At 41.3% G+C, this 24,432-nt stretch overlaps 1 protein-coding gene across 3 annotated transcripts in view; it reads right to left on the bottom strand.

The window, feature by feature from the left end:
• Positions 1–24,432, bottom strand: part of KCNK5 (potassium two pore domain channel subfamily K member 5) — a 47,026-nt gene that overhangs the window by 5,869 nt on the left and 16,725 nt on the right. For 2 of the 3 annotated variants that reach the window (XM_053305275.1, XM_053305272.1), the window contains exons 3-5: positions 6,296–6,407; positions 2,342–2,508; positions 147–315 (exon numbers count right to left, since the gene is read on the bottom strand). In XM_053305275.1, the coding sequence (XP_053161250.1) occupies positions 147–315; positions 2,342–2,508; positions 6,296–6,407 (448 nt within the window). The remainder of the gene's footprint in view (positions 1–146; positions 316–2,341; positions 2,509–6,295; positions 6,408–24,432) is intronic. The other variant, XM_053305278.1, reaches the window with a different exon arrangement.

The following is a 24,432-nucleotide window of genomic DNA, read 5'->3' on the forward strand; positions in this document are numbered from 1 at the left end:
GGAATCAGTATTGTAGCCTCTTGTATCACCGTCCATTTGCATTGAAACACAAGGTTTTGAAGATGGTTGTGTTAGGAACTGCTGAAAGCCTTTTTAAGTAAGTACTGATAACTTTACAGCTAAGATAAGATAGAGTTATTACCTACCAGCAACAAAGTCTCCAAATCCAATGGTGGTAATGGTGATGAACGAGAAGTAGAGACCTTCAATATAACTCCAGCCTTCAGTCACCATAAAGACAAAAGGAGGAAGAACTAGGTGAACCAGGACTCCCCAGATAATGAAAATGGCTGTGCATGTAATTTGTGCTTTTCTCTGCAACAAAGGAAGACGGAAGAGGATAAATAAGTAAAACATGTCTTTAATACATTTTGCATATTCATAAAGCAGTCTGTCTAGTGGCACTTTTTCAAAAACTACTATATCAAGTAAATAAATGGGTAGGCAGAAGTTCAAATCGTTGATTTTCTGATCTCTGAATATTTTATGCATACAGGAAAAAGTTGAGAGTTCCTGTTTTCCTTCAGGAAAGGGAGTTTAAGTATTGCTTCAAACTGACATAAAACCCTCTTGTGATGGATTTCACCATACCACTTTTGCTCAGGGAACTGTTTGTGTGAGCTCATCTTCCCCTCAATATTTCTGTCTATACATACATTTTTATCCCACTCTTCTTCTGAGGAGCCTCACAACCACCCTGTGAGGTAGGTTAGGCTGAGAGATAAGTGACTGGTCCAGCGTCACCCAGCAAGTTTTAACACCTGAATCGGGATTTCGAACTCAGGTCTCCCTGGTCCTAATCAAGCACTCTAACCACTACACTGGCTTTATATAACAGACTAGTACACCAGACAAACATCTTGTGAACCAGTACGGTGTCTCGTGTTCAAATGTGAATTCATTGTTTGATGACATTAACATGTGAATGATCTTAAGTTAGTGCCACATGTAAGTTTGATGATTTGCATCAAAGTAACAGGAAACAAACAAACAAAAAAACCCAGATCTAACAGAAAAGTTTGTGCAATCTCCTGCCTATCGGAGCATACTTGTCTGGCTAAAAATTCAAAAAAGAGGAAATGCATCACACGATGATGGATTTCATAATTTAAACAGACTTGGGCAATATTTGAACCTCTTACATTCTGGGGATTCAGCTTTTTCATTATATAGCCAATTGACACTGCAAGAACCAGTGACAGTAGAGTTTTTTTAATTGACCAAAGTAATGTACAGATAGTTCTGTTTCAGCATAAGTGTATTTTTATAGAGTTTGTTCCAGCCACAATATTTGCATTGTACAGCCCAAATAGGAAGGGCTGAGGTGGCAGAGCACAGAGGGGAAGTGAGGGACCAGTAGACCAAGACTAGGAATCTGGGGCAACTGTAAAAGACAAAGGCATGAATACCCCAACTATCCACATTTTCAATCTACAATTTATTCCAATTTCAATACAAGTAACAATTAGTCATTATTTTTCTTATGTGAATTATGAATCACACAGCCACATCCCATTCACAGAGGCTTTTCTCCTGTAGGTTTTTAAACTAAGCATTTGAGTGGTTAAAAAGAAATGAAAGGTCAATTGACTAGTCAAATAAATTTAAAGCCTACATGATTAGAATAGCTAAAAATATTTAGCTTTTTGCAGCTCTCCCAAAATGAAACATTTTGCTTGCAGAAGTGTCTTATGTATTTACTTCAGCCTGGACCTTCAGTTCTTTCAACAGCTACTGTTTTTCTAGAACTAAGTCCTATCCCTCACAGCAGATTTACTGGGCAGAGAGCCAGTTCATATGGAGGAAAGAGCACTCCCTAGTTCCTGCACCACACAAGACAGAATCAAGGAAGTCCTAGGAAGAAGCTCTGTTGTGCGGCTAGGTTTGCCCAGACTGATGTAGGGCTAGTGGAGCAAGCAGTCCAGCCTGCCCTTATAAAAGTGACACCACTGAGAAATAAAAAGGAGAACTGGAGCAGTGACATTCTTGGCACCAAGGAATATTTGATAACCATCAAAAAGGCGATCAGTGTGTCAACGCCTAAGCACATGCCTAGGAGCTTGCACCAAAACTTAAAAGCAAAGTAGTGCAATGACCTGAATTCTGTCCAATGCTTATTTATACTGCATCTTAACTGCAGTCAGGATGTGTGTGGACATTATCAGAGAATAATATGAATAGCAGATAAATCCTATTTGAGGTTCTGGACAAGTGGTTTCAAAGGTTTTTTTAAAATAAAATTAAGAAACATGTATTGGATGATCTAGGTTAGATTTTTAAGGTCCTAAATCAACATATTCACCCTCCGCTAGCAGTAAGGTAAGCAGAAATGGTTCCATACCAGGCTTACTCCTCTCTTTGTTAGGAACTGGCCCAGCCTCTTGGCACGTCCACCAAAGAACTTCCCCAAAGCACTGATCCACGTTAAGCAGAGAGGAACACCAAAGAGCCCATAAAAAATACAGAAAAGTCTCCCAGCTGAAGTCTTTGGAGCAACATTTCCATACCCTGAGAAAAAGGGGGAAAATGTATTTTAAAAGTTGCCCAAACCAATTTCAAGTGTGTGCTTATTTGGGTTGAATATATATAAATATCATTAAACAGATGCTATTAAAAACATAGTACAGTTCTGAGCACAATGCCCTGTGGTTTTGACTTGCCTCTGCTGTGTACTTCGTATTCGTGAGTCAAGACCATAACCTATATCTTCACATGGACACTTTGGGTAACAGAAGGATGATTAGGATTAAAGATCCTGAGACTGTACATACCCTGTTTCCCCGAAAGTAAGACCTACCCCGAAAGTAAGACCTAGCAGTAATTTCTGATGTACCGCTAATATGCCCTAGTGCATTTTTTGGGGCTAAAATTAATATAAGACACTGTCTTATTTTCGGGGAAACACGGTAGTAATAAGAACTGATCACATAATTCAGCATCCTGGAAGTCTAATTTTTCATATTTAAAACACCCTTAACACGATGAGATAGGTTTGAAAAGGAGTAGGCAATGTTTAGTGAAATCTCAGAAGCCACCACTCCAAGTTTTAAAAGTAGTTTACATTATTGCCTCCTGAGACATATTCTGAATCTCTGAGCCACTTACAAGTCAGAGAAACAATATTGGCTCATATGCTTAGCCAAAAGTATATTAAGCGATAGGGATGTGCAATTTGATTAGACCTCACATCGAACTGGGGGTGATTTGGGGGCTTTGACCTTGAATCGAATCAACCTCAAAATATCCCTGCAAATTATCCCTGCTAACTTGGCAAAGAGGCACCTTTTAACGTGGTGATTCTCTTTATTTAGCAGGGGGAGAGTAACTGGCCCTATCTACCCCCAGCACAGTACCTCCAGCGACTGTTGCTGGTGTCTGTCTTATGTTTCTAAAAGATTGTGAGCCCTTTGGGGACAGGGTTCCATCTCATTTAATTATTTCTCTGTGTAAACTACCCTGAGCCATTTTTGGAAGGGTGGTATAGAAATAGAATGAATGAATGAATAAATAAATAAATAAATAAATAATAAAAATAGAGAGAGCCCGATTTGAGGTCAAGGAGAATCACCCCCGATTCAATTTGGGTGATTCAAGCACCATTTTTCTGGGAGGAGCTGGTCTACCAATTGGTGTCAGTGGGTAAATCAGCCCTCCGCTCTAGACTTGGTGCATCAGCCCACCTCGGAGGACTGGTCTACCTGGGTAAACCAGTCCTCTGAAGCAGGCTGACATGCTAAGTCTGGAGCAGAGGGCTGGTCTACCTGCCTACCCCAACTGGTAGACCAAACTTCCCTGGAAAATGGTGCCATTTTGAGGCTCGTTTTTCCAGCCCTCCCTGGAAAAATGAGGCTCAAAATTGCACTCAAATCAATTTGAGTGATTTGACATTGATCTGTTGAGGCAGCCGGCCAAGCCAGCTGTCTTTGACAAATCAATTTGAGTTTTGCCAATTTGATTTGAGCTTGAATTAGATCACAAAAACTGATTCATGCACACCCCTGCTAAGCAACGACCCAAGCAATTCAGGGAGCCCAGGTGTTTTAAATCAGCCACAATATCAAGTTTAAACCAGTTTTTGCTTTCTTCAGCTGTTCACAGGAGATTTTGGAGAAAAATAAAGTCAGGTTTCCTTCAAAGCATTTATAACAACAACAAGTGGAACATGGTGCTTTATTTGATTTAGCAGTAAGGTTTCCACTTCCCCTTTCCCACCTCCTCTGGTCACTCTGTTTTCTAATGCGATGTGTTCTTTCTCAGAACAAACAGCAACTCTGATGTTTTCCTGCATCTCAGAAGGATTATTTTTGGACAGCACAGGCTTTCTGGAGAACAAAAAGCAGCACAAAGAAAGCCTCTAGTACTCTACACCCTTTAGCACCAGTGTGGGAGGGGGGTGGATGAGGAGAACAAACTACATGGCATTCAATCATATGTAAAATGCCTCTTAAAATGTAACCACCCTCATTGCTGGACTGGAGCACAGTGTTTTAAAAGCATAGCAGCATCAAAGGTACCACTCCAACCCCATGTCTAGGAATTCGAGTGCTCTACCTGTCATTGCAGGGAGAGAAATTTTCATTGCTATGGTACTTTTAAAGCACCATGTTTAAAGCACAGCTTCTGAAATTTTTTGTTCATAACAATTAATTACCCTGTGTTTAGCAGGAAATGTTTGTGGACTGGCCTCTATACATGTGAAATGTACATCATAAAGTTTCTTGCTGTAAGATTACCTTTTCTCTTCCTGGCCCTGCTCCCAACCTTTAAACAGCCGCTGCCACCAAGAAATTAAGCAGCAGAAGCTTCTCCAAACAGGGAGATTAAGCAGGTGAAGTGTTATTCATTCATGCTGGCTGCTGTTTCCTCTGGCCCTGCATCTGTGCCTTGCAGTTGGCAACTTTAAAGGCAAGGAAGCATTGGGATCCAAGAGGGCACAGGTTCTGAAAGCCAAACCTAGGGAGACAATTGTACCACTAAAGCAATGCATTAAAAAAAAGTTTCCCTAAGCGTGGAAATGGAAAGAAGTTTCCAGACCTGCTATCTTTGTAGTACTATGAGAAAGCTGTATCTGGTGAAGTTCTTGCTTCTATGTATGTAGAGAGGCTCTCAAAGCCTGCACTTTGAATTTCATTTCCTTGAAATTTAATTTTTGTGAAACCAAAGCAGCAGATCTACTAGAAAGAGGAAAGCAAAATAAAGCCTGGGACAGATAAAATTTGGGTCCCTCTAGACTACAACTCTCATTGTAGTGGCCAGTGGCCAATAGTCAAGAATTATGGGAGTTGTAGGCCAACATCTGCAGGAGGGCTGAAGTTGTGCAGCCCTGCTCTAGACAGATTCCCTCTGTGGGGCCTGATATTCCTTGCTTTCCTTCCCTTCCTCCATCTACGGCAGCAGATTTTCCTTCAGAGACACAGGTGTCACTGCTCCGGAGGGAGACTGACAAGATGCAGAGAAAACCCAAGACCTATTCAGGCCTCATGTCATCTCCCTTCCTATTTCTGGGCTCCAGTCCATAGATGAGCTACAGTGGTGGTTTTAGGTATATAGCAGTCCTAAATGTTAAAGACACCAGGGGTGGGGAGGAAGTTCAAAGGGAAGTTTCAGAGATAGGATAGCTCCCTATAAAATATTTAAATGTAGAGATGGGCTTTATAATACCCACGGTTCTTAGTGTGTAGCACAAAATATTCTTGCCCAGAACTCCAAGGTTATTTTCTATTTAAAATAATTACTACCAGGTTTAAATCCTTTTTGTCAAAAACAAAATGTTTAAAGTATGTTGGTGGTATTTGTTAAGATTTGTAGACCACTCTGAAAGATACACATATACCCAGAGATAAAATTAAACATAACCCAATTGCTTGCACTTTCCAACTTCAAATTTCATCTCATGGTTTTAATGAGCTGCATTAGGATTCTGAACATTCTTCATTAGCCAGCCAGGGTTCCAGTTATCCAAGCTGGTGATAGTGTGATTGTCAAACGTACAATAACATTCCAGGCATTCCTCCATTAATATAAGATTACATGCAAGGAATACAATCAAAGACTCAAAATGCATCACAGAATAGGTGAAATTTGCCTAACAATCATGCTCTGGCATCTATGCAATCATGCGTACAATTAACTTTAGTACTTAATAGCTGCAGATTAGCATCAGCTCTTGGGATCAAGGTTATCTGACCCTTTGAACAGTGCTTCAATGCAGAGTGTAGTGCAGATACAATACATGTATCAAAAGATAGTTGCTCACAGGATCTTAGGAAGGAGGATATCCAAGGTGAATACCTACCAATGGTTGTAATCACAGTAGCAGCAAAGATGACAGCATTGGGCCAGTTCCAGTATTCAAAGGTGTCATTTCCATCAATAGAAACCCCTTGCCCTGCAGCCTCTGACACTGCCTATGGTTAAAAAAAAAGGGGGGGGGATGACAGGAGGTCACTCAAAATGCAAACAAAGAAGAATTGACTGACAGTAATGCTTCTATAGTGCCAAGTGTGTTTTACCCAATCCTCAGGTTCACTGTCCAATTTTTCATGGTGCATGTGCCAATGGAACTTATTGGCAAGACCTTGAATTACCTTGCAGCCTACAGCAGGGTTTCCCAACCTGTGATCCTCCAAATGTTACTGAACTACAACTCCCATCATCTCCAGCCACAATAAATTGTGGCCTACAGTATTTCCCCCCCCCCCAAAGTATAGTATTTTTCAATCAGTTACAATCCATGCTAGCTGTGGATCTTGGAAGCAATCAGGCGTTAGACGACAGATTATTTAGAGCTCAAGAATCATCATTCATATTGGGTCACTACCAATCACAAGAGCACTGACATACTGTAGCCTATAGCACAGTCTCCAAATGTGGCAGGAGTTCAACCAAATTTGAGCATGTTTTTAAAAAATTAAATTGTTCTGGGTGCTAGCAAGGCCAGAGCATGGTTAAATGAAAACATTTGACAACGTTGTCCCAACAAAAATAGAAAAGCACAGTGGAGTGCTTGTACACTTGCTGTGCTTGGGCAACAAGCCTGAAACCGGGCTTTTAAAATTTATTTTCCTTCACTGTATTTCCTAAATGAAATTGATTCCAATTTTGAGAAAAGGGACTGAGTGCAAATTCATCTCTTTCAACTAGTATTAATTTGAATTCTAAATATTTTAGAGCAACTCCATCTCTAAGACTCTGACACTTTTAACATTTCTCCAAGTACAACAGTATTTAAGTAATGCAGTTTCTACATATGGTATTACCTTGGGACACTACCAAGTGATGCAACCCCACCTTTTTAATGAGCCAGACATATATTAATCCTAGCAGAGAGGTATATATGGATACATTAATTATGTCCAACACCAATGTATAATTTTGTTATCATAAGTAGTACACACTTGAAAGAACACTTATGAGAAATTAAGTTATCAGTTTAGCATCCACTTTTGGTAGAGAGAGATGACAGGAAGCTGGAGTTTAAAGTGGCAATTCACACGAAGTATTAAAGTGTGGCTTGTACAGCTGGCCACAGTGTCTGTGTGTTTATAAGAAAACTGTTGTTGCACAGCACACCGTGTACTTGGTACTTTAGGCACGGCCTGTGACACCACACAAACTCCCACACTTCCTCATGTTAGAGTTAAGTAACACCCTTGCTCATGTGACAGAGGCATCACTCTCAACCTAGGGATGAAGAGAGTAAAGCTGGTTTTTTAAAAAATGTTGAGTGTATACTTCAGAAACACCTGCAGCTTTCATATTTGGACAGTCTGTTTCAAAATATGAACTTTACACACAAGAAAAAATGCTTTTCTTCAGAAATGCCAGATGAACAACTTTTTGCCTTGCAAATAAGCATCACAAACACATACCAAACTGAGCACAAAGGTTGTCTTTATAACAGAACATGCAGGATCAAGAAGGATAAGATAAAAATAAAGTTAAGATCAGAACAACGCTCTCAGACCAGCCACGTGACTATTGCTACAGTCACCTGAGGCTCAATTCAGACTCACAAGCAGGCACAGGGGTGGCTAGTTGAAATGCAGCCACACGGGGAAAGCCACTTATGTGAAGCAGCTCCCCACACTGTTTTGATGATTTTCACAAATAGATAAATAAATTTTAAAAATAGTCTACGTTACCAGAGCTTTTACATTCATAGCCTGGTGCAAAGAATAACATTCACCCAGTTGTGTTTCAGGAGCTACATACATAGCTGCTTCCATGTGTGCACTGACCAGAGCAATGTGAAGCTATATCACACACACACACACACACACACCCCTACCTGTTAAGGGGTCCTTTAGGTCTTCAAACCACAAAAAGCTATGAATCCTAACTCCTCAATTATCCCATACTCTCTCTCGCCTCCCTCCCTCCCTCCCGCATCTGGCACTTCCTTTTTTCTTTTTAAATTATCTTTTTATTGTTTTTCAACAAGGTTACAGAAATAGAAAAGAAAGAAAGAAAGAAAGAAAGAAAGAAGATAAAAGTAACTTTACAATTAGCAGTTCTTAAACATCTCATAATTACATACATCAGTCAGGAGGTTCAGCAGCCCTCTGTTCTCCACCTTCCAAAAAACACCCACCCACACAAAACCGCCCTTGCCAAGAATTGTAAAAACAAACAAACATTTAAAACAACAACCCAGAAATACCACTTTAATTAACCGTGTATTCTAGAAAGAAAAAACCAAATCTTGGATGAGGGTGTTGACACCCTCAACTGGCACTTTCAGGAGGGACTTTGCATAGCAGGCAAATTTAGCCCCATGAAGGTAGCTGTATTAAGTCAGCCTATGTTTACATTTTCCCCCAAAGCATTCCAGTGTCATGCCACAAGTTAATCTTATGTGAGTAACTTCATAACACCACAATTTAGCAATAACACATTTGAATCCTCAACATACTGACTGCAGTTCAAAAAGCCAGTGAAGTCACATGTGAAGAGGGATCTTCTTTTCTCATGTTCATGGTCATACCTATGCTGAAGTTTCTGGTGCCTTCTATAAGTGGGGAACTCCCATTGCACAGAAACTTTGGATGGCTGCCATTAAGTGGAAACAAGCCCATTGAAATCAAGCACCAACATAATGGGTTTAGAATGGGGCAATATTACACAACCTCCCTCCAAATGGCTTTGCTCCAATTTCTTATATCTGAAATAGCTGACACAGTCTTGAAGTGCTTATGTTTCAGGGTAAAGAGGTGGGAAGCATAAATCAGCAGATGGAGAGGAAGAGCATATCAATGCAGTTCATATCCTGAGAAAACTACGGGGCCAACTCTTCTCATTGCTGTGTCAACATTTCACAAGTTTACAGTCATAGTTGTTCTTCTGCCAAAACTGCACCTCCCTCTTGTCCCTATTGGCATGCTTTTACCTAGGATGAGCCGTGGCCTTGCCTGACACTGCTTTCATTCTTTTCCTCATGTCTTTTGGCTATAAATCTCAACATGAAACTGAAGCAACAAGGTTCATTTCAAAATACACAATCCAGCTATAAAAGTTCAGGACACTTCTGAAAGTTGAAGTGGCTCAAAACAGAGCAGGCATTGTCTTGTTGCTCATTAAGAGATGAGAGCTATCATCAGGATATGTAGAGTTTTATCATATTCTCCATGTTTATGGCTAGGAAACCCAAATATCTGTGTTCAGGGCAAACATATAATTTTTTTAAAAAAACTTTTACTTAATTTTTAGGTTTATTAGGGTCTTTCTTTGCAGAGTTTGTACTTTAACTAGAACCCTATCTTATGTACATAGTTGCAGGCACTGTTCCCTCTAATGCGCACGCACATGTGCGTACTCACAAGTTTTCTGATGTTCGCTCAGTTAATTTTAGATCCCGCTCAGGTTGAATTATGAAGGCCGTACTCTGAATGCATGTGCACACACAGTGCTTTGATACTGCTGCCCAGAACTAAACTCATTCCACACAGAGATGAAACAAATTAGAGGGACCACTGGTTGCAGGGTTTCCCATCATTATTTAAAAACTTGTCTTTGTTTATATGAAGCCTTGGATTGTTCGAGTTCTCTGGAATCCATAATTCTGTACACAGGTTAATATCTTGCTCTCTGAAGCATGGAAGATCACAGTCAATAGATCTGTGAAGTAACTGGAACAAGAAGTAGAATAATCATGTTTCCCAACATATAGCTGGAAGTATATATCCAATGCACACTTAAAGCCACATGGTAGTCCATTTACACAGATAAATCACAGAGCTATTATAATCAGAGTTCCGCATTTTATAATTGCTGTTCTCCACTCTAAGCCTTTAAGGAAACAGGGGTTATAAGCATCATCAAACAGAAGTAATTTCCAAAACTAAAACCTCACCTCAGCTATGTTAATTGTAGCATAGCATGCCTGAGGATACATGAACCACCTTGAGACAGACTGCATGGGATTACGTATAGTCGGAAAGATATCGTGAGAACAGAAAAATAATAATATTGCTGCATGATGTAGGAGTAAGTAACAGTTTGGATCTGAGAAAGTTTCTTTTGGACATCAAACAATCCAGCAACACCACACAAGCAAGCATTATATACAGGGAGACTTTGGGCCTGTCAAAGACCACTTAACAAATCACAGAAAACATAGGAAGAATAGACCTATATGAGAAGGAAGTTGAAGGTGCATCTGACCACTGGAAACACTACCCAGCTTTCGCAAAAGTTTGATTTCACAAAAAATTACACATACAATGATGAAGGCTCAGGGCTGGATTGAAAGAAAAAAAAAGATTCAAAACATAAGGAAGTTCTGCCCACCCTCTCAGTGTTTCAGCACCTGTGGAACCACCTGGTTTTCTGACAAGATGGCAGCTCCCAAGACTTATAGCCTAGTTTTTTTACAACCTTAAATAGCATAATAATATCTGAAGTTATGTTAGTGCAGTCACAATTCTAATCTGCAGAGATAAAGCAGAAGATTATGTTGGGCATATAAAACCTGTTATGTCACAGTTGCAACTGGTTTCACCAAGTGATGGTAATACTTGTTGCACCGCATGGCACAAGACTGTTGCATGCCAATGCAGTCTGAATTGGCAGAACAGCAGAAGTAGTGATAATCTAAGCAGAAGTGCTTAGAAATGGTTAGATTGATGGCTTAAAATCGTTTAAGAAATGGCCACAGTTTCCAGATAGGGCTATACTGAATGCTTGCCTGAGAACATTTTCAGGGCAAATACTGTGCTTCTTAAGGGTTCAAAATAGTTCCCCAAACCCACTGGTTTTACCCTTTTCAATATTCCTTGCAGCCATCATTTCCCCAGGCGGCAGTGGCTGCAGTGATAGCAGCAATAAGTCATGGATGTCCATCCAGTCCAGCTAGCCACACTCCCTGCTATCTCCATACTTAGCATTTGTCTGTGGAAGCAAGTGTAGAACACGTGGAGGGATTTTCCCAATTGCTGAAAACCCTGAACTTTCTACAGTCCTCAGTCACAGAACATCCTTTCCATGTCCAGCACCTGTCTCTGCAGACAATGATAAAGGTGGGGAGCATGGGGGTGGTGGCTAGTTGGCGTGATCCCCACTGCACCCATCACATGTCTGCTTTCCCCAGAGAGCATAATACCTGAGCGCTATAGTTAGATTTATGGAATTAACTACTACAGTCAGACTCCTATACTGCTAGAAAAGTTGAAGATGCATTTTCAAATTGGAAAAGATCCTTTTCCAATTTGTCAGGGTTTCTGGGTCACCCAGGAACTGAATCACATTCCTAGATTTACCACCCAGGAGCTGAATTAAGCCTCATAATTACACCATAGTGCTCATATTCCATCTACCATATGCATTTTATTCCGATTTCCAAATCTCTTATGTAATTTGTTTGAGATGGGGAAAGCTCTGTGAATCTGTTATCTAATCACAGGAACACACAAAACCCAACAATTTAGCCAATCATAACAAAACAATTCAGAAGCATGGGGCTTGAATTTATAATCGGATGAAACTTTAAACCACCATTTGTCTTTGACTAGTTTTTGTTTTATTTTATTTTATTGGAAGTCAGGAACAACAGTGCAAATCAGCAGGAGGCAACAAACCCTCCAGTCATATGATACCATCTTTTACTGAAATGTACCAATGGTCCATCTAAAACAATATTGTCTACACTAAACAGTAATGGCTCTCCAAGGTTTCAGACAGGAGTCTTTTCCCAGCCCTACCTGAAAATGCCAGGAATTAAACCTAGGACTTATCTCTAACACTGAGATAAGGTTAATTCTCAACATCCTAAGCCATCCTCACTGCAGTCTTGTCCGATTTCATCGTAAGTGCTTTGGAGAAAGAAGGCGAGATCAAGCCAGTGGTTGGATAATACATGTACACAACGTAAAACCAGAGGGCACTAATGGACTGGTACTGAGAAAAACAATTCGTCACCCACAGCTGGGTGAGGTTCTGATCTTTTCACATCTGCAGATACAAGAAAAGGCTCTGTGGCAAACACATGCAAATACAAAAGAGTATCTCAGATTATAGAACATATGCTTAGCACAGCTGGGGTGGGGAACTGTAGTCATCTAGCCCAATTCTGCAATGAAAGCCAGCCAGCTGATATTGACAATGTTTATTGAACATTAAAAACTAATAAATCTAATTAAAAGCCTGGGTGAACAAATATGTCTTCAGCACCTTTTAAAAAATTACCAGAGATAGGGAGGCTGTTATTTCAACAGGGTGCACATTCCAAAGCCCAGGGGCAGCAACAGAAAAGGCCAGTCCCCAAGCAGCCCCCAGACAAACCTCTCCATGATCTCAATAGGTGATGGGGCTCATGGTGATGAAGGTGTTCTCTAAGGGACTACACTGCTTAGTCAGGGACTAAACTGCTTAGGACTTTATAGGTAACAACCAGCACCTTGTATTTTGCTTCAAAACTTATTGGCAGCCAGAGTAACTCTTTCAACACAGGAGTAATACAGTCTCTCAGAGATGACCCGGAGACCAACCTGGCTGCCTCATTCTGTACCAACTGCAGTTTCTGGACTATGTACAAAGGAAACCCCACATAGAGCACATTCCAGTATTCTAGTCTGGAGATTACCAGCATATGTACCCCATTTTGAGATCGTTCATATCAAGAAACAGACGCAGCTGGTGTATCAGCCAAAGCTGATAGAAAGAACTTCTGGGTCACCGCTTCAATCTGGGACACCAGGGAGAGGTTCAGATCCAGAAGCACTCCCAGACTGCATATCTGTTCCTGCTGGGGGAGCCTGACCTCATCCAGAACAGGCAGATCAAAATAGTCTCCTGAGTTCCGACCCTGCACAATAAATACCTCCGTCCTATCTGGATTCAGCCTCAGCTTGTTATTCCTCATCCAGCCCTTCACTACCTCCAGGCAGGCATTTAAGGAGGTTATGTCTTCTCCCGAAGAGGTTCACATGGAGAAATAAATTTGGGTGTCATCAGAATACTGATAACACCCTATCCAAAGTCTCCTGATGATATCTCCCAGCGGCTTCATGTAGATGGTTAAACAACCAGAGGTGTATCTAGGGAAAATAGCGCCTAGGGCAAGCATTGAAATTGCGCCCCCTGTCCAAACATCTGACACCCATCTTTCAGATAACTTTACCATGATATCAGCTGAAAAATACAAGTCTGAAGGTCACATACAAGTCACATATCTGAATATGCGTACAGTGACTTATATTATATTATAATTATTATTATTTTTTTAAAAAATTGCCTATAGCCCCTTTGGGGGGCTTCCTAATGGCCGTGGGGGGGGGGTCTGCAAAGGTTCCCCCTCCCCCCTGCTGGCCTCTAGGGTCTCACAGGGACCACTTGAGCATTTGCAGTGGCCATTTTTTAAAATAATGTTTTTTTTTTAAAAAAATGGCAGCTCTAAACAAAATGGCAATTTTTTTTTAATTTTAAGAAATGGCGCCCCCCTTCAAGTGGTGCCCGGGGCACGTGCCCTGCCTGCACCACCCTAGATACGCCCCTGCAAACAACATGAACAATATGGAACCCTGAGAGACACCATATGAGATTTGAAGAACAACAGTCTCCAAGAGACACCATCTGGAATCTGCCCAATAGCAAAAGCGGAACCTGTGCAAAGCAGTGCCTCCCACCCGCAATCCCCTCAGACATTCCAGAAGGATACTATGGTTAATAGTATCAAAGGCTGCCGAGAGATCGAAAAGGACCAACAGAGTTACACTCCCTCTGTCAGTTCCCAGTTGGAGATCATCCACCAGGCTGACCAAGGCAATCTCCACCCCATAGCCCACCTGAAAGCCAGTTTGAAATGGGTCTAGATAATCAGTTTCCTTCAAGACCACCTGGAGCTGGAGGCCACCAGCCTCTCAATCACCTTGCCCAGCCACTGAAGGTTGGACAGAGGCCTGTAGCTGCTTAATTCCACAGGATCCAAGGCAGGCTTCTTCAGAAGTGGTCTAATTATTGCCTCCTTAAGGCCCTCCCTCAGAGAAACATTTATAATTTCTACCAGGCCCTCTACAACAGCCTTCCTGCCAGAAAGTATAAACCATGTCAGGCAAGGGTCAAGAGGGCAGGTGGTAGGTGACACCATTCTAAGCAATTTGTTACAATATAAAATCACACTAATAAAATAAAACTAATAATTTAAGGTTTATTCTGCACCGACCTGGCATTACAAAGGGGCAAGGTGAAGCTCTGTGGGAGGTTGGCACTGCTCCCCAAAGTCAAGGAGCTGGCAGGATAGCCAGAAGTGGAAACAGGTTTCTGATTTCCCTTCCCCTGCCTGTCCTCTTCACTCTTATGAGGCACTAGAGGCAGCTGCCTCAGTGCTTGCATTTTGCAGCAGCACCCCTTTTTCCCTTTAAGATTTTTTTTAGGTCCCCAAGTGGTATGGGGATTGTGAGATGCAGTTATTTTGAGGGTTACAGCCATCCCTAACATATTTAGTATACTCCTATGGGTAAGTTATGACCCCAAATATGTAAAAATATTAACCAAAAAAATGCATACTGGTTTTAATATGCAGACTTTTATTAAGCCAAGACAGATTTATACTGCAGGAGAACATCTCCATAAAGGGAACTTAAAAGGGTTAACGTATATAAGAGAGAAACTGAGCAACTGTTTAACTAATACAGTGTTGGCTCTACCCTATTTAGGAAGTCAGATTCGTATATAAAAAGCATGCATATTTATTATTTATTTGATTTATTTGATTTCTATACTGCCCTTCCAAAAATGGCTCAGGGCAGTTTACACAGAGAAATAATAAATAAATAAGATGGATCCCTGTCCCCAAAGGGCTCACAATCTAAAAAGAAACATAAGATAGACATCAGCAACAGTCACTGGAGGTACTGTGCTGGGGGTGGACAGGGCCAGTTACTCTCCCCCTGCTAAATAAAGAGAATTACCGCGTTAAAAGGTGCGTCTTTGCCAAGCATATGATTGTACAAAGGTAACAATAATGGACTTTCAATTTATCCGCTAGGACAGATACAATCATTTCAAATATGAAGAAGTCTGCACACATATCTTAAGGTATCCGACAATGTATTTTCTCCAGATATAATGGTATGGTGGTCCTATATGATAGATTGCAAGGGAGAAATCTGTCTTTCCATCGTTAAGTAGAGCTACGTTAAATTATTTAGAAACAGAGCAAAAAGAAGCTTCAAAAAGGCACAAGACCAGAATATATGCAACTGACTAGTAAGACAGCTGCACCATTCTACTGTGCTACTTGTGAGCTAATTCCCGGTGTTTATATAGGCAGCCAGATGCATACGCAATATGTGTTAGCAAATATGTTCCCAGGAATTATGTCTGCCTCGGAGTATATCCAAACCATGAACACACAAACCTTTGGTTGCTGCCTATCCCAGTTTTCCATCTCGGACATAAATGGCCATGTTATGAATGTTCACTTGGCCTCTCAGTCCCCAGCTGCTTGAAACACACTGGCGCATGACCAGGGTCAAGAACAAGCAGCCAACCAAGCAACTCTAAGTAGCTTCGGGCACTTAACACACAAGTCCCTCTGGGTCTCTAGAAATTTACTTGGTATGCCTGATAAGTTATTCCCTTCTTCTTTCCTATTCCCTACCACATAACATTGTTTGAGACTCAACTTCATGCTTGGCTTTTCTGGAAATAGTTAGTCACCTTTGGGTCAGAGAGAAAAACAAACAGGTGAACTACATTGTCTCAAGCTAGTTGGCAACACCCTGGAGGTTTCCAACCTGTGGGGAATTTACGCTTTCATTTAACTGACCTTTATAGAAAAGTAAAACTGGAAGGAGTAAAGGGGCAAGACATCCAGGATATGAGTCAGCATCAGTATTCATCTGCACTTGCACTGAGGGAAGAGTGGATCATTAATCAAAAAATTTAAAACCTCACCAACATTCTGAGATGGGAACTAGTCGCTTATACCTAATCACATATTCGCAGTCTCCTGAGGAAGATACAATACATTTCCTCTTGTTTTCTAAACTCAGACCTTTACAGCCTCTCTGTGATGTCCCTAAAAATTTTTAGGGGCATCACACGGAGGGGAGAAGTCTGAACCCCACTCCTTACACCAGTATCCCTCAAGGTCCATGGGTTAGAGGAGGAATGTTTGGACTGCTCCAGCTTCCCTGCTGGGACAAAATCCTTCCTAACATACATTAAAGCTATGTACACGAACAGTCCTACCTATGTACACAAACAGTTAAAGAAGCCCTACCTGGGTACAGCTATTCATGTGCAGTGCCAGGACTGGGCTGGATCCTAGCACTGCAAGCTCGGGTTTTGTACCTGGGCTTTTACCTGGGTTAAAGGGCGCAAGCACACCCTTTACCCCAGGTACAGGGTTGGTCGTGTGTATGCAGCCCAAGCATACACGGAATCTTGTGCATGCAGCCCATGCATACACAGAGTTAGGCGCCTAGAGTGCCCAACTCCAGGGGGAATCAATGGACCATGCTCATTGTACAGTGTATTGTGGGATTGCTGGGATGAGTCCTGGATCCAGAGATCCATGCTGCTTCATGCACTGTGGATCATGTGGGCATGCTAGAGGATTTTAAGGATCATCTGGGGGGGGAGGTAGGTTCTACGTTGCCTTTCCCCTTGTCCACCCACCTGCACAATCATGAATATGGTCTTACTGTCTATGTTGGTAGTCTACCATTAACAGCTGAAATGACAGAGCAGCAGGAACTCTCATGTGATAGGATGAGCTATTCACTTATTTTAGAGATTTACCTGGATTCCTATTCCCAACTTTCAATTTCACATAACCCAATTTACCCAAAGAGTTTATTCTACTTTATCCTAGTAACTTGGCCAAAAGAGCAAAGGAATTAACCTGAAGCGAGATAAACCTATTAGAATCTTCCTAAATCAGTCAGATGAATTTATTTTAACCAACAGATTAAGTTTGTTGTTTAACACTCTCAAAGAACACAAAGTTCCAGCCAAAGTAATAAGCAAAATGTTGCTAACTTAACTTAATACTTGCCCTTGGTAATGTAACAGTTAGCTTATAGCCAGCTTGGTTGCAGGAGATTCATAATAAGGAGCAGTTCTTCCTGCGATTAGAAGTCCAGTTTCCCCTCCACCTCCTTGGCAGAGCAGTGCACTGTGAAATTCATTGAGCACAGCTTTCGCAAAGTTTGGCTGCAGACAATTTACAACAACCTTGAAGAAAAACTTCAGCTATGAATTAGACCCAAGGCACAACATGATCAATTCAGGTAGGCAAAACAGCAAACTTGGGCAAGTTCCAGTTTTCCTAGCAGAGCAATTACAAATCTAGGATGATGTGCAAATAGGGGCTACATGCAGTCCAGCCCATGCAGATACAAACTTAATAGGAGATTCGTTAACTCAACCAGCTTAATATATATACAGCTCTATAGAATACAGTTGCCATGGGGCTGCAGACCTGAAGGGAAGCACACACTGGCTAATAGCCAGAGGAGTAAGAGTCCCTGGGAGATTGCCAGGGGCACAGCTAGGGAAGAGGGGACCTGTGGTCACTCCTCTCTCTGGTGGCCCCTCAGAGTGAGGGAAATAATGAAGAAAATAGGGAGGGGTGGAGCTGGGGGCCCCGGGTTCTTTGAACCCATCTGCTCAATTATAGCTACACCCCTGGAAATTACATCCCCTGTCTGACAGGAAGAACATCTAATTGATCACCCTGGTCCCACCATCAGCCAGAGAAGGAGCAGCTGCAGAGAGTGGGCTTCCCTACTTCCTGTCAGAGAGAACTCTGATGTGCTCCAACTACTGCAGGGGGGACTGCCCAGGGGACTGCAGACCTGGAGCAAGCATCCTCTGGCCTCTGTCATTGATGACAGGACTACGGGCTGCAGAATCATGTGCATGTGTGTGCACTTTAAATTCTTGTCATAAAACACTTTGATGATCTTTCTACTGAAAGGTAGAGTATAAATCAAACAAACTTTCATCATCTTCGAGGCATCCATTGCTAATGTGCTGTGGTTGTACAAAAGCCACAGAGAGAAGACTCAGGATGAACGAGATGTGAAACCAGATGCAGGCTCGCGGCTGAAAATGGCAACACCATGTGCAGTAGCCCTTATTCTCCACATAACATTTAGCTCCTGAGATGAATGATGCAACATTACCACATCATTTAGACTGGAGGTCCCAGGGGCTACATTGATGGACAAAGGCACACTTCTGCAAGCTAACCCTTACTCTATATACAGAGGCAGTTTCTTAAGACCAAGATATCCATGCAATACATATATGAAATACTGCTGACATTATTGCTTCACCCATGAAGAAAAAAAGAAAGAGGCAAACATAAAGTTGGGCTCTAAAGGGCAGGTGTTAATATCATTTGTACTCCCTGATAGGCTGTTCAAATTTGCAGAGGGCTTATTCAAGTTTTTCTCTGCATTACCTATTATGAAGAACTGATTGTTGCTAGCAGATACTATTTAATCATTTCAGCAATTGTTTTGACTTGGAGTTATCTCTCCAAAGAACAGCAACAAAGTTCACAGTGGTGTGTTGCAATATCTCCATTGAAATATGAACTTTTGTACAGGTTCAGATAGACAACTTTATGCACCACAGTGGAATATTTGGCAAGGCAAGATATTATCAAATTAAGTTTTGGCTACAGTCCTTTGCAATCTGTAGGCCAACATGCTGTGCACATTTATTTTTAAATCCAAGTGACTGACATCACTGTGGAATAAATGTTAATTTTTCAAAACAAAGATTACGACTGCAGTTCTAGACAGTTGGGAGTAAGCCTTGTTAAAGTCAAGAGGGCTTACTTCAGAGTACATGTAGTTAGGATTGGGCTGTAAGGGAGTGGACAGAAGTTTAATAAACAAGTGGATAAGATGCATAAAATTTACATTTCAATCATAAGAGCAGCCCCTGCTGAATTAGATCAGGTGTCCATCTAGTTCAGCATTGTGTTTCCACATTCCTCTGGGAAGCCCACACTAGAGCATGAAGACAAAAGCCATTTCCTGCCATTTGCCCTCTAACAATTAGTATTCAAAGGTGCTGTCTCTGAACCTGCAGGTTCCATTTAGATATTTAATTTTTGTAGTATTAAACAATACACAAGCAATTCAATATGATCAACAGTAGGTAAAATGGCAGAATAAAAATATCTCATCTTGTCACAATACTTGGGGAAATAAAACATCTTCCCCTTGTACCAAAAAGACACTAGGAACCAGGTGATCCTCATTTTTTAAAAGTCCTAGAAAACCAACAACTCATACTTTGATCCACAACAGTTGGAACAGCTTTATCCTTTTTGACCACTCTCTCAACATTTATATAACAGTACTGCCGAGTGTTCAGATATTTTGAGGCTTCAAGGCATGATGCCTCATTTATTGCTGTTCCTCTGTTATTTGTAACTTTACTGTGCCAACAACCTGGACTTGCATCTGAACAAATGGCCGTTTCTTACCTAACAGAATGCCCAGAGCTTATGGCAGAGTCTGAAATCTAAAGTATGCAAGTAAATACTGCTTGGTTTCTTGCTTATTTGTTATGTAAGAGAACATTGTGGACATGGTTTTACTGCTGATATGATTTGGGGAAATAGTGGCTTGCCAGACAGTTTATCTTTGATTAGCCAGCAGCTGAAAAATCCTCAGGAACGCGGGAAGGGGCATGTTTCAAAGCACACTCTATTCTACACCCCTCCCCACCCCCCACCCCACCTTTGTTCCATACCATTATCATCTTTGTTTTGTCCTTTTAACTAACCAATTTTGCTATATACGCACTAGAAGAACAAATGTGAATATGCATTGTACTGAATATTGGAACCTGTCAGGCTTCAAAGAAAGGATTCAGGCATGAGCTGGGATAAATATCTAAAGCTTTAAGGAAGTTTAGTGAATAGTTTTCCTTTGGGCAAACCCAAATAGCTACTTGACTAATACTGGCACTGAAGCTGCATAAAGTCAGCTTAAATAGCACTTACACTTAGCAATAGCACTTACATTTATATACCGCTCTATAGCCGGAGCTCTCTAAGCGGTTTACAATGATTTAGCATATTGCCCCCAACATTCTGGGTACTCATTTTACCGACCTCGGAAGGATGGAAGGCTGAGTCAACCTTGAGCCCCTGGTCAGGATCGAACTTGTAACCTTCTGGTTACAGGGCGGCAGTTTTACCACTGCGCCACCAGGGACTCTGGTAAAGCGTGCCATCCAGTCGGAGGCGACTCCTGGCAACCACAGAGCCCTGTGGTTGTCTTTGGTAGAATACAGGAGAGGTTTACCATTGCCTCCTCCCATGCAGTATGAGATGATACCTATCAGCATCTTCCTATATCACTGCTGCCCAATATAGGTGTTTCCCATAGTCTGGGATCCCATAGTCCCATAGGCAGTGATTTGAACCGGCAACCTCTGGTTTGCTAGTCAAGTTTTCCTGCTGTGCCATTGGGTGGCTCCAAATTCAGCTTAGGGTAGATGAAATTAAGCTCAAGTTTGGTTAGGTATCAAGAGGCACCAACTCGATAACACACTTTACCTTTTACTGTGCGTAAACTGCCTTCCCTATGTCCCACTGGGTGAAGGTCCATACCAGGCCTGTATCTGCCACTGTAATTGTGGAAAGGCTACGCATGTTCGTCACATGCAGAACAAAAAGAGCACAGCTTTAACATGGTCTGTGCATGAAAGGTCCCACCATGCCAGCTTTTCTTGCCAGCTTGTATTTTGCCTTACAGATAATTCACACAACTATTGCCAGCAACATTCACCAGGAGTCACAGACTCCGAATCACACCCACAACAAACCAGTGTCATCCCTGAACTTTTGGCCTGCCTGCAAGATCACAGAGCAAAAAAGCAGAAGCTACAGGAAAGCACAATTATTTCTAACTCATCCCCTGCAGAAAGCAGAGATCCCCTTGTTTCACTCTCTTTCCCTTCCCCGCTCTCCATGCAAAAGTCACTTCTGGTTAATAAGTTACAGGCATCCTTGAAGAGAATGGTTTCTCTGGAAAACTGGTCCTCTTAACAAATACTAATTTATGAGAAACAGGAAGGTAACACTTTTTATTGTCTGGTTCTAATAAGAGGCATTACTTTACTGTTACCTTTGGATTTTTTTGAATGGTATTACAAGCCACTAGCAATGCAAGAAACACCACAGACAAAAAAACAACTCTGAGTACTCCTGTTCAATAGCTGATTTCCTTTGCTTTCCTAAGTGTGAAAGGCAAACACTAATTTGGCCTAATTCCACAGAAAGATGCCCCTGTTTCTGCTCCAGACCATAGTAAAGATAAGCCCTGTGCAAATGGGCATTTTCACTTCACATCCCAGCAGCAAGTAAGTTACAGAGGGAAATCTGACCTATAGTATCCTTAATTATTATTTTGGCACCAGGAACATAGGCTAGAAGATAATTTGGAAAAATCTCTCTACACTACAACAGAATCCCAGCCGAAGATGGAGGAGATCTGGTCTTGTGGTAACAAGCATGAATTGTCCCTTTTGCTAAGCAGGGTACACCCTGGTTGTATTTGAATGGGAGACTACATGTGTGAGCACAATAAGCTATTTCCCTTAGGAGATGGGGTCACTCTGAGAAGAGCACCTGCATGCTTGCATGCAGAAGGTTCCAAGCTCCCTCTCTAGCATCTCCAGATAGGGATAAGAGAGACTCCTGCATGAAACCTTGGAGAAGCCACTGCAAGTCTGGGTAGACAATACTGAGCTAGATGGACCAATGATCTGACTCAGTAAAAGTCAGCTTCCTGTGTTCCTATGGCATTAGTTTTGAATATCAGCAAAGTGTTTCCTTTCTTACAGAGCACTTCCCAAGCACGGACAGAACTGAAAAGTTTCACCCATTTGTGCAACCGTGAACATGGAGGTGGCCTGAGGGAAGTTGCTGCTGGCCCCCCCCCCCATGTCCCTGCAGGGCCTCCTAGTGCACATGTTTTGTTTGTTCAGATGTCAGCCGTTCTGTCTAATGATGCTTATTTTCTAGTAAGTGCATTTAGGACTGCAGTCTTAGAGGACATGCAACATACAAAGGAAGGCTGAGTTTTGCCTCCAGGACCAAGTATTCCAAACTTCTACCCATTCAGTTATCATTAGATATATCTTTACTGTTCTGAGCAACCGTTGGTTCTTAGAACATTTGCAGATTTTTGCAGAATTCTGTGAGGTGTAGAATATGGAAAGTTACAGAAGAACAGTTGACTGAACATGCCCGAGGACATGATTCTCTCTTAGACATGGACATACGCTTTTCTTGTTCTTCATCCCAAGGGAAAAAAACACTGAAGAAGGATTCAACATTTTAGAGGAAATGGAAAAATAGCCTGGGAAATAAGAACCACTAATGTTACACAACAACTTTCTTTACTGTGGGATGTTATCTCAAAGCCAGAATTTCCTTGTAGCTGTCCTTTTCTATTCAACTTCAAACACTACAGCAAGTCCAAACTAAAGAAACCAAATTTACAAAAGATTGTTCAAATAAACCCATAGAAAGGTAAGTGTTGTACTATCAAATGCTATAAAGATCTAACAATATTTGCAAATAGATGTGGTTAAATTAGTATTTACAAGTATTTGAAGGACCCATACGCAGGAGAAATACTACATATACTCTCTCCTAGGATGCTTCTACTTTAGAAAAGAGTTTCAGCCTCACATCTGCCATTTTACTTTCAACAAAACTACAGCTACAATCTGTGTTCATATCACCATGATTTAAGTGCTCAGTAATGATTTTGGGATGTCCATTTCTTTCTTTCTTTTGCACTCAAGTCATTCTTTCTTCCCTCTGTTGTTTGACATTGACAACAGTGGAATAAAATAAAATGTTTAACTTATGAATCCATTTTCAGATAATATATCACAGCTCCTCTACAGTGAGTCACAGAGGCAGCTGGCAAGTTGCTTCCCTGCTTCATTTATTTGGTCTTCATCCAACACTAAGTTTTTTTAAAAAAAATCCTTGGTAAATGTTATTTATAAATACTCCATTCTGTAAAACATGCAATTAATAGCATAGTGGATAATCCTGAATAGAGCTATGCATATGTTCAATCTATTTGAGGCAATGTAGTTAACCTGCATGTATTCACCAACAGTGAACCAAAAACAGAAGAGTTTCAGCAAGATTCTAGAATAGATTATGAGTCTGCATTAAGGAAAGAAGTATGTGGAGACCACAAGTCGCTCACCATGTAACACAGTTTGTTGGGCTTAATTGGAAAACCAGCAACCAACCTAAAGATGGTCGATTTTATAAACTCAGACCATCTAGCTCTGAAGTTACCATCATTATTTAGTCCCAGGACTAGCTCCAGGAGACCTTCAAGAAACTGTCATCCATCGCCCCCCACCCCACCCCCACAGGTTTGTGATGGAATCAGATGGCAGAAAGACGACAACAACAATGGAGCGACTCTCTTTGCCAAGAGTCATTCCACTACCCCTGGCTATTGGCACAGAGGTGGTCTTGGAGACTGAAAGTGGATCCTTGGCAGCAGTCCAAAAATGCTGACCCCCAGAGCTATGCTTTTCATTGATCAATGAAAATCCCCCTTTTCAGCTATCATCAAATAGCATCCCAACTATTTAACAGATATGGGAATAATTTTTTTTAAAAAAACAAACTCACTGAGTGCCTATTAATAGGAAGGCACAGCATAAATAAAGGACATGCCTTTCCCTAACAGCTATATACTGATTTACACACTCTGTTACAGGTGCAAAACACTGTATCTACAAATCTGTCTACATCTCTGAAATGAAAGAGCAAGCTCATCTTTTCAAATTGAGCCTGTAATTACTTAACCTACATATAGATCAAATATGATCGAAAAGAACAAACATGCCATATAATTTAAAAAGGGGAAAACACTCAAAGTGTTCAAACCATCCAAAGAAGAATTTTGCCAAATGAGT

This window comes from Hemicordylus capensis, chromosome 1, assembly GCF_027244095.1.
Source record: "Hemicordylus capensis ecotype Gifberg chromosome 1, rHemCap1.1.pri, whole genome shotgun sequence".
NCBI classification, from domain to species: domain Eukaryota; kingdom Metazoa; phylum Chordata; class Lepidosauria; order Squamata; family Cordylidae; genus Hemicordylus; species Hemicordylus capensis.